Source organism: Adiantum capillus-veneris, chromosome 12, assembly GCF_014529385.1.
Source record: "Adiantum capillus-veneris isolate H3 chromosome 12, ASM1452938v2, whole genome shotgun sequence".
NCBI classification, from domain to species: Eukaryota; Viridiplantae; Streptophyta; class Polypodiopsida; order Polypodiales; family Pteridaceae; genus Adiantum; species Adiantum capillus-veneris.
Window position 1 is genome coordinate 89,644,812 of NC_140942.1, and position 10,668 is coordinate 89,655,479.

General features: G+C 47.4%; 1 protein-coding gene across 3 annotated transcripts in view; it reads left to right on the forward strand.

The window, feature by feature from the left end:
* LOC147446103 (SAGA-associated factor 29 homolog A-like) overlaps positions 1 to 9,238 on the forward strand; it is a 45,093-nt gene extending 35,855 nt beyond the window's left edge. For 2 of the 3 annotated variants that reach the window (XM_086525416.1, XM_086525414.1), the window contains exons 2-9: positions 5,369 to 5,462; positions 5,543 to 5,619; positions 6,293 to 6,414; positions 6,504 to 6,589; positions 6,666 to 6,716; positions 8,068 to 8,218; positions 8,351 to 8,364; positions 8,454 to 9,238. In XM_086525416.1, coding sequence (XP_086381542.1) covers positions 5,369 to 5,462; positions 5,543 to 5,619; positions 6,293 to 6,414; positions 6,504 to 6,589; positions 6,666 to 6,716; positions 8,068 to 8,218; positions 8,351 to 8,364; positions 8,454 to 8,565 — 707 coding nt within the window. In that variant the 3' untranslated portion in view covers positions 8,566 to 9,238. The remainder of the gene's footprint in view (positions 1 to 5,368; positions 5,463 to 5,542; positions 5,620 to 6,292; positions 6,415 to 6,503; positions 6,590 to 6,665; positions 6,717 to 8,067; positions 8,219 to 8,350; positions 8,365 to 8,453) is intronic. The other variant, XM_086525415.1, reaches the window with a different exon arrangement.
* Positions 9,239 to 10,668: the final 1,430 nt, after the last annotated feature.

Here is a 10,668-nt window from a genome sequence, read left to right on the forward strand (position 1 = left end):
TTGAGGGTCTTGAGTTCTTGAGGGTCTTGAGGTTCTTCTTTTGCTTGCAATCTGTGTTAGAGAAGGATCTTCTCTTCACCCGAGTTTTGCTCTTTTCCGCGGGCGCACCCCTTGGCAGCCTTGCGCTCACACCAAGGTTGCTTTTTCCCACCTCACGTCGATTGGCTGGCCGCTAAGTGCATGGTCCGCTCTCAATGAGTGAAAAGCGGCACAAGGGGAGGCTGGACAAGCCCTTCTGTCTTGTGTTTCCTGTCACTCTTCAAAAACACGATTAGGAATCGACATGCCCAAGTGAACTTCGGTTCGTGCGACCTCAACAAGCAAAAAATATTATGTGGTTCTTGTGGTTCTTTCCTTGAGTGATACTGAACACTGCCAAAGCTCTGATACCAATGTAAGGTGTAGCTGAAGTGAATGTTGGAACTTTGCTCAAGATGAGTGCTACTTACGGAAGGGAGAGCCTTCCGTTCCTTTAGTGAGAGAGTGCAATGGACACAAACAAAGTGAATGGACACTGTGAATGAAAGTGCATGAGACTGAGAGATAGAGAGAGAAGAGAATACGACACCAGAGATGTTGTCAAACCCTCCTCCGAAGGCCCCACCCTCTATGGCGAGAGCGGTCTACTTATGATTGCACAAATCTCTACAACGCTTGGACTTGCCGACGATGTCGACGATGATGAGGATGACGACGAGACGGGCTGAAATCTGAAAATGCTGAGGGCTAAAATCTGCAAATCTTTATCTGCTGAATTCTGACTTTGTGTCGGTGACGATGTCGATGGCGACGGTACGACGACAACGCGCTGAAAACACAGATGCTGAAATCCGCGTTTCCCGGGCTGAAACTATAAACTTCGATGGATCCCACCGTGTGGCGAGGAACTGTTGCGGGAAGGTGAGATCTGCGAGGTTTGGGGGTTCTACTACGGATACTGAATGCTGAAAACTGAAAATGCTGGGGTTCCTAATGATTCAGTCGCGGAGGAACTGCAAAACGCTAGGTGCTCTGCTGTCCCAAAAACGCTAGGGCTGAAATTGGTCCTGCTGTCGCCGTTTGTTCAGCAAATGCAAAACGCTAGGCTGATCTGCCGTGTCGTGATGACGCCGGGCTGATTTGCTGAACAAAACCACGAGAGTTGGTCTACTGATGCAAAAACGCTAGTGTAGCTACTGTGAGGCAAAAACGCTAGGGATCTTGCGGGTTTTGCTGAGAAGTTACCTGTTGAGCGAGTGCTCCTGCTCCTGCTGCCTCTTCTGCTAGAAAGTGCTAGCGCTAGGTTTCTATTTATACAAACTTAGTGAATTTGACCTACCTACTTTCCAACAAAAGTCACTTAAAAATAATAAGTGAAAAATGTCAAAAATAGGGAAAATAGGTCTATGCATCGTAAAAATGCTCTTGATGGGTTCTGATGGAAATCTGATGATCATGCCGTGTGCAACTAGAGGATATGCATTATTCTAGAGTGACTTGACTGAACTGAATCCTGGTCATGCTGTAGCTTGTCCACGGACACATGGGATTGGATGTGTCACGTGACATCGTCTCTTCCGTCAGGAGCCTTCGGCTCGCCTGGCTACAGCGAGAGAGGTGAAGTAGCGTCTCCGACAGGGCGTTGCTTCCCTGCAGAGGATGCAGGAGCAACATCCAGACAGTCCTTGGTTGGAGGAGTAGTTGCAGCAGGCTCGCCAGCACAGAGGAGAGGTGCCGTGAGTTTGCTTTCCATAGACAGACATCTCAGTGGACCAAGGTGGGTGACAGAGTGACAGGTGCTTTCTTTGAGGCAGTGGGACGTAGGCATACGCATGCCAAGATCAGTCAATTGAGGAGGCCCGACGAGTCAGTCGCTTTAGAGCCAGAGGATATGCGTGCAGTGGCTATTGACTTTTATCGATATCTACTGTCTATAGAGCCCCAGTCAGAGCGCCAAGGCATGCAAAGAGCAGGTGTGGGCACAAATGCCTTGTCTTGTGACTGAGGAGATGCGCCAGAGGCTTGAGCTACCTCTACAGCTAGAGGAGCTACACGAGGCTCTCAGAGCACTCGTGTGTGGTAGCTGTTCAGGTGAGGATGGTTTAACTTCCAGCTTTTTCCTGGAGTACTGGGACTTGCTTGGCTCAAATCTTTGCAGCGCTTTTCATTACATCTTGCACACAAGAGAGATGCCTGACAGCATGAGTGAGGGCCTGATCTACCTCATTTACAAGGAGGGTGGCTCCTTGGATGAGATTCGACAGTGGCGACCCATTCACTTTTTGGGAGGCTTCTGCCCTCGCGCGGCTCCATGGTGAGTATCTAGTGATACTTCTTCTCGATTTTGAGAAGGCCTACGATCGAGTTGATTGGGACTTTTTGGAGGCACTCTACGCAGGATGGGCTTCTCAGATGCTTGGATCAGAGGTGTGTCAGCTCTATACAGACTGACACACAGTCAGGTACTTGTCAGGAGGTAGAGGTGATCATTTCATGCTCACACGTTCGGTCAGACAGGGTTGCCTGCTTGCTCCCTTCCTCTTTCTGTTCTATGCTGAGGTGATGAGCAGGTTTTTGGTTTCATAGCAGGTTGCTTTACGAGGCTTAGCGCTCCCTATTCGGGGAGATGAGCTACTGGACGTTGAGTTTGCAGACGACTCAGCCCTCTACTTAGATGGCCAGGAGGCCAACCTTCACAGGTGTGAGCAGGCTCTTGAGACCTTCTGTTGTGCATCAGGCGCACTGATCAACTGGAGAAAGACTGTGCCTTTCTCGGTTGGTAGTGCTCCTACGCCTGATTGGATGCCAAGTGAGGGTTTCAGGTGGATACCCCCAGGGACTGCAGTTCGTTACTTGGGTAGTCAGGTTGGCTTGGACTTGTCTCCTGAGCAGCAGATAGCTCCCCTCCTCCTGTCCATGAGGAGGAAGTTGTTACATTGGAGCTCCGCACGACTTTCTCTGCTAGGAAGAGTTGTAGTGGCCAACCAGGTGTTGTTGGCTACTATGTGGTACATCACTTCTTGTTGGATCTTTTTCGAGTTCTTGCATCAGCCAGGTGGAGAGGCTGATCAGGAACTTCCTTTGGTCAGGGCGTGACACTCAGATAGCCCGGGCCAAAGTAGCATGGCAGGTCATCATCCTTCCTTGTTCTCAGGGAGGGTTGGGGATCATAGACCTAGCGCAGCAGAGCAGAGCCCTTTTAGGGAAGTTCATCGTCAGAGGACTCCTTCCAGGGCTCCTCTCTTGGAAGGAGTTCTTGCTTCAGCGGCTTAGTGCTAGAGTGCCTCAGACAAAAGGCCCCTGGCGACCTTCGACCAAATGGATTTTCACAGAGATGCCCAGAGTTTGCTTGAGCAGGAGACCGGAGGATCGCTTCGCTGTGAGTCTGCTCCGATCCTGGGAGCAACTACGGAGAGGCCTGGAGCAGCGTTAGCCTACTTGCACGGAGGAGCGCCTGAGACAGCCCCTTGTTTGGAACCCCATGGTTAGCACTTAGAGACCTCATGTTTCCTGGGGTCCCATGGCAAAGGGTGCAACACGCACTTTAGGTGATTGGCTTCAGTTTTCAGGATTGTCAGTCAGAGGAGCTTCAGGGCATCCAGCTCTACAAGGCATGAGAGGGGTGCAGAGCATGTGTCAGGACATCTCAGAGGCACTACTTGCTGAGTGGCTCACACCTCTCGAGTCAGCAGCGCCCAGATGGATGGGGGCCTTCATGTGATTGGAGGTTTTCATCTGAGTTCGGGCTTACTCAGAGACTGTACCCTCCCTGTTCTTCGAGCTACAGGGTGGGGGACGCTTACACCGAGTTGCAGGCTGTTTTCAGAGGATCCCAGTGGTGGGCATCTGTGGTAGGACTTGTGTCATTGATCTTGACCCAGCAGCTCTTGCGACTGGCCACTGGAGATTGTGGGCTTGGGAGAGTTGTCCACTGGCACGGGTGCAATGGGACCCTGGAGAGTGGTTTTGGAGGGACCCCTTCTCCTCAGCAGATCATCCAGGTGTCCCATTCTTTCAACACTGTTCGACTGGGACGTCACACACTGGTAGCGTAGAGAGAGGCTCGTCTTGCTGCAGCACCTCATTGGCAGGAGGAGGGTCTCACAGCTGAGTTCTTGGCAGCTTTTTGGGAGAGGTTGTGGGACTCCAGACAGCCGAGGCGAGTCACGTTTTTCTAGTGGCTGGTTGCACATCGAGCTACAGCAGTTGGGAGTCGGTTGGTACATAGTGGTCTTTCGGCAGCATGTGCAGCTTGTTACCATCTTGTGGAGAGTCAGTGGCACTGTCCTCTGGCACAACAGGTTTGGCTTCGTGTTCGGCTGATGCTAGCTCTTTACACTGCTCGGAAGTACACGTGGGGGCCAGCTGTGTGGTCCACTCTCACGGGCCTGGCACTTCAGTGTGAGCTATCCTCCACCAGCAGGATGATAGTGATGCAAGGGGGGGGGGGGGGTCGACCTACACTCCATCCTGCTACAGAGCTTACGTCACAGGAGTGGTGCAATAAGAGAGAGGAGTGTTGGGAGCTCATCTGCGACCTGACACTTTGGTTCATCTGGCGGGCCCGCTGCTTCCGCATCTTCGAGGGTCGCCCTGTACCACCAACAGAGACTGTTAGGGATTTTTGGCTAGAGCTGATCCATACTCTCAGAGGGTAGTTCGAGAGACTCCAGGGCAGCTCCGATCGCATGAGGGAGCGCAGAGAGGCTTTCCTTCGACTCTGGCGTCCTGGGCTTTTCTTCACCATGGTCCAGGGTGTGCTCAGATGGCACTACCGTCCACCTGTGTGGCTTTTCCCTCCTCCCATCTCTTGATTTAGCCTCACTATGCATATGCTGTTTTTTCATTGGGAGTCTCCCCATCATGATTGTTGTAGCCCTCTCTTGTAGAGGTGGTTGTAGCCCTATGGGCAGTTTCATTAACTAATAGAAGGATCTTTTTCTCGGAAAAAAAATATGAGCCAAGGGCTCATTCTCTTGCATGCTTCAGTACGAAGGTGCATAGGGTGGAGTACCGGCATTGTACTGAGTTCAAGCAATATAAAGAAACACCGAAAGGGGCGCCAAGGTTTGGGGCCAATACTCTCTGGGGTGGAACTTCGCCACTCCCCGTGTCATCTCTCTCTTTCAGTTCAGTTGTTGAAGTGCTAAAAGTCTGTTCAGTCTGTTCTTTTCCGTTGGCACGTGGTGCCCGTCTCGTGACAGCTTGCCTTTCGCAAATTGAGTGTCATGCTTTCTTTTTTTTTGAACGCTCGACTAAGTTGGTACACTTCAGTGGGCAAGGTGCCCATACGGTCTTGCCACATCATCTCACTTGTGACACGTGCTCTCTACAAAAAGTTTAAAAGGGAGTCATTCAATATGTGTGACAGAAATGGTTTCTTCTGCAGGTGCAGAGGTGGCTGAAAGGTATGGAGATACGCTTTGGATGAAGCTTCGGCACTTGTATTCTGAAGCTAAGCAGTTTGCAGATGACGAAGATAGGTGCTTTTCTCTCTCTCTTTCTCTTTAGAGCTTATGTTTGTCTTTTTGCCATCAATACTATCTTTCTTTGGTGCATGAAGAGTGTCACAAGCATTGATTGCGCAAATTGAGACCTTCATGGTGCCAGGGCAGACCACAACTCATCGGAAAAAATCAGGTTTGTTCATTTCTAGCAGTAAACTTAGGGAGCGCGTTCTTTTTATTCTTTTGAAAAGGTGTCAGAGTGTGATGAACGGCCTGTCTTCTATTTAATTTATTTCTTCATTAGTGATAGTAGAATAGTTACCTTGTATGCAAGACCTTTTGAGAGGCTGCAAAGATCTGTCTGGGGAGATTTTTGGAGGTTTATTGGTTTTGAAAGCTCATGGATGACATGCATAATAAATCTGAAGTGTGTATTCGTTGTATGCCTGAGTTAAGTGATACATATTGTAATGGTCACTGGAAGTGCAGATTTGAACCTCTCTTGTTGAAAAAAGACAAAACAAAACATGGAGTCCTTAAGACTCTTTGCAGCCTATCACAAAACAGCCATGCCCTCCCTGCATACCTAGAGCCAAGACAGAAACTCACTACAAGTATTGATGCATTACCATGTGTGTGTGTGTGTTTTTTTTTTGTTTTTTTGGGGGGGGGGGGAGAGGGTAGAGTGTGTAGTGGAACTTCAGTCCTATATGCGCTATTGGGCGTTGATGACATTAGTGGGGATACATCTTCGATAGTTTCGAAAGCTTCTAGTTGATCCAGAACAGGCGGCTACTTATGGACCCACGTCTTTTGATGCTTAACTATTTTATGTTCTTTTTTCACTTCGAAAATTTGTCATTCAGCAGATGGTGCTGAGCAGAAACGCAGACGGGTAAAAGCAGATGCAGATCCTTCTCGCTTGTCGTCACCTTCTGTTAGCCTTCGGTGCTCAACTGACCATGGAGTAGTACTTGTTGGGGATCAGGTGTTGCAAAGCATCCCTTTTTACTTAAAGTTCTCCCCGTGCTTCTTTATCATATGTCAGTCAACACATGGACTATTTGTGGCTTGCAGGTGGCTGCCAAAATATCACCTGATAATGCTGAGAAGGATGAGTGGATTGTGGTTAAGGTCACCCGTTTTGATCGTGAATTGAACAGGTGTGGTATTCAACGGAATTTGGTGCCATGCTTATAATCTGTATTTCATTCATTCTTACTTTTAACACTCATGCAGGTTGGAGGTCATTGATGAGGATCCCGGTGACGACGAAGACAGTGTTCAAAGGTTTCTACCACTAGTTTATTTATTTTGGAACATATATGGTCGGATCATCTACAAACATCTCTCAGTGCCAATTAAGGGGGACACTCCCAGGATACGAACAGAGAGGTGTAACATGTAACAATGAGCTCAGAGGGCTACCCTAGAAAATTTGAGGTGGGAAGAAGTAAATTGGTGGCCTGTAAGGCCAGTAAAACATGCCTAGCTGCAATAGATGAGTGACCCTGAAGCTGTGCGAAGAATCTTGAGAGCCTGTTCACCTTTGTGTGAGACGCCATGTGGGTTGGCCTTCTAGTCATGCATAAAGAAGCTGTCACTGCATCTACCAGCTCTCACCCTTAATCGGAACCTGTAGATGAGGAATCCCTTGTACTTGAGCAGATGAAAAGGACTCATGCCTCTGTAAAGATGGAAGTGTGCGAGAGACAACCTTCTCAAACATGCATTGCGCAAGGGAAACTTTCTCCTATAAGGTAAACCTCTGTAAAGATGGAAGTGTGCAAGAGAGAACCTTCTCAAACATGCATTGCGCAAGGGAAACTTCCTCCTATAAGGTAAGGTATTGTCAAGGATATTAAACTCCTTGATGAAACCTTAGTCCTAGACCTCAAACTCAGTTCCTCTACAAGAATTTTTGTAGGCTGAGCTACGAGTTGAGGATTGTAATAGGTTTGCATTGTCGAATGTCATCACCACAATTGTCCTTGGGGATGAGATAAATGAGGCCCCTAGGCAAGCTATGAATCTACAATTTACTGAAAAGCCTGACATAAGCCAGGACTCAGGGTGTCTCAAAACCAAGGAAAGCAAGCGGGTGTAAGCCATCCTCACCTGGGTGATTGCCATAAGAAACAGCCGGAAGCACCCCTCCCAACTTGTAACTTAAAAGGCCAGGCCAAGGTTGTCCTCACCTCATAGGTGTCACTCTGCTTGACGTGAGCTCACACTGACACTAGCTTGCTTCTCTACTCTTAGTGAGTGCTCAGTGAAAAGATGTATGTGAAAGTCTGTAGCCTTTTCCCGATTATCGTGCAGCTCCTTAGCCATTGAACATATGCGGGGCAAAGGCTCGGACCCCCCACAGCCTACAGGAGGTTATTGTTAAAAAGGTCATTTGCAAATCTTTCGTTTCACATCCCTTGTGTACATCATCATCATCATGATTCGATCTAATTATTGAAAGGGTGTGCGTCTTTCTCTATCCCTTGTTATCAGTCCAAGTTTGGAGCTCAGATCCTTTTGACATTGTAAATGTGTAAGGTCTGGCAACACTGACGTTGTGGCCACGGGTTATTGCAATTTGTTCGTTAAACTAGCTAAACAGAATCTTACAAAATTATTGGTGATTTGGCAGAAAGTACAAACTTCCCTCTGCGTGCATCATTCCGTTGCCAAAACCATCTGATCCTTCAAGTGCTCTGGACTTTGCAGCAGGTTCTCAAGTTCTTGCAGTGTATCCCGGTACTACTGCTTTGTATAAAGCTACAGTGGCCGCTCATAGAAAGGTACTTAACCGCAAGCGAGCGCACAAACTTTTTTCTGTGTGTTTTTTTCTTGAAAACTGGTTAGACACTAACAGGCCCTTTTTGTCTATATGCGATGATGTCGAGACTTATTGATGATTTTCGGAGTTGCAGAGGAAAACAGACGAGTTGGGTTCATTTTACTGTCCAGAATTTGATTACTATAATCATTTTGTTTCTATTTAGTGAATTGTGTGGACTTCTTTGTTTTTCTTAGGAACTATGTTCTGGAGTTTGATGATGACGAAGAAGAAGGTATGGATGGCCTACCTCAGAGAAATGTGCCCTTCTATCAGGTAGTTCAGCTGCCTGAGAATCATCGACAATGAAGAAGAAGAAGAAGGTATGGATGGCCTACCTCAGAGAAATGTGCCCTTCTATCAGGTAGTTCAGCTGCCAGAGAATCATCGACAATGAAGGTCCTTAGTAGCTTACTTGCCAATGCTGCTATCGACAATGGCAGTGTCATGGAATCCAGCTTCCAGATGCTAGCCTCATGTATTTATGTTGTACGTCTTCACCCACGCAGTAATCCAGTAGTGCAATCCACTTGAAGAAGAGAGGGTTGGGACCATGTATATAAGAAAGACAAGATTAGTCTGTTTCTACATGCGGAAAAGTGTGAGATGATGGCCCATACTTGTAATCACATATGGTTGCTCTTTTAATACGGAGTCTCAGAGAGATTGAAGGCACCTTGGAACTCTGGGCGGCATCTGCAATCTTGAAGAGATCAGAAGTCATTTGCTGTTTCAAAGAAGTTTTCTGATGTTGCAAACATGGGAACATTAGAAAACAAGGGAGGCCCATGCTGGCACAATGAGAAAAGGCTTGATTGTTCATGATTAATCATCTGTGTTGATCTTCAGCGAGTGAATGTGGGTCTGTTGGGAAAATTTTGAGACACTTTCGTTATAATTTTACATCAACACCTCTAAAGGCAAACTATACATGGAGCAATGTGTACTGGTATTTTTTAATTCAGACATTTTAATTTTGATCTCTCCCTCTCTCTCTCTCTCTCTCTCTCTCAAACACACACACACACACACACACACACACACACACACACATGCACTCAACACGTCTATTGTGGCCCCATTACATACCCTAGCCACCTCCACATCCCACACCACCATCTACCTTACACATGCTCTCTCTGACTTAATACACTCAGCACGTGTATAGTGGCATATATCAGCTTGATCCATCCGCACCCTCACTACACAGCTCTCATTTGTTTTGCATGATTCAGCTCTTGATAGCTTTCCGCATCACACACACTAGTGGACCATGCCCCATAATAGATGGTATGATGATGAGTGTAGAGAGCTATATATGCGCCTCGCGCACAATGTGCTCTAGGCGAGATCATGGAGAGAGAGAGAGGCCTGCAGACACATGAGGTTCTCACCCAACGTAAAAAGCGAGAGTTCGAGGAGGCACGAGATAGATCTCTTCCTGATGAGCCACGACTCAGTACTGACTTGATGTCGACTACGGGAGCCTCGCCCATCCACCATGATTGAGGACCCAAATAGATGGCATGATTATGCACAAAGGCTCTAGGACAACCACTCACACTAGAGCCTGTGGAACCTCGTTGGACCACCTCTACTTTCTTCACATGGTAAAGAGAGCTATACATTGCCTACAGCATGGACGCTCCATAGATTACACAAGTATGCAGAGTGAACACGTTATATATGTTGTGATTACAATAGCCTCTTTCATTGGAATGCTCTTTAATAATAGTGTTAAGTATGGAGAAGCCATTGTGTGTGAAGAAAAATCACTCTCTGGAAAACCAAAATTTCCACAGGCAGTCTAGAATTTTCATGTCAGAATATGCCTTTTCGTCGAAATATTATGGCAGGTCAACGGTCGGAAAGTGGTCAGAAAATGGTCGGTCGGTCGGTTGGAAAACGGCCGGTAGTCAATGGCTGGTGGTCGATTTCAAATTAGACTTAGTCTTCTCAAGAGCGGCCACACATAGGCACATGGGAGAATTCAACTCGGACTTGTCTACACAAGGGCGGTTACACACGACTGTCTCTCATAAGAGAGTGCAACCCTTTTGGCCTATAAAGGAGGCCTTTTCTACACACAAAAACGGATTGAAGGGGTGAAGCATTGTGAAGCTGATGCAACAAGGTGGGCGAGGGGTGGTGAGAGTGAAGCAAGGCGGGAGCTCCAAAAGGGTATAGTCCCTTTGTAATCTATTTTTTGTTTTGAAGTACTAAAGCCATTGAGTGATTGTTTTTTCGTGAACGTAGCTCACATTGGGTGAACTACGTATATCATGCTCTCTCTCTCTCTCTCTCTCTCTCTCTCTCTCTCTCTCTCATCTCTTGTGTGTGAAAAATTGTCTCCTCCATTAAGTAACTACGCCCTCTTTCTTAACAATTGGTATCAGAGCAAGGTTTGCTCGT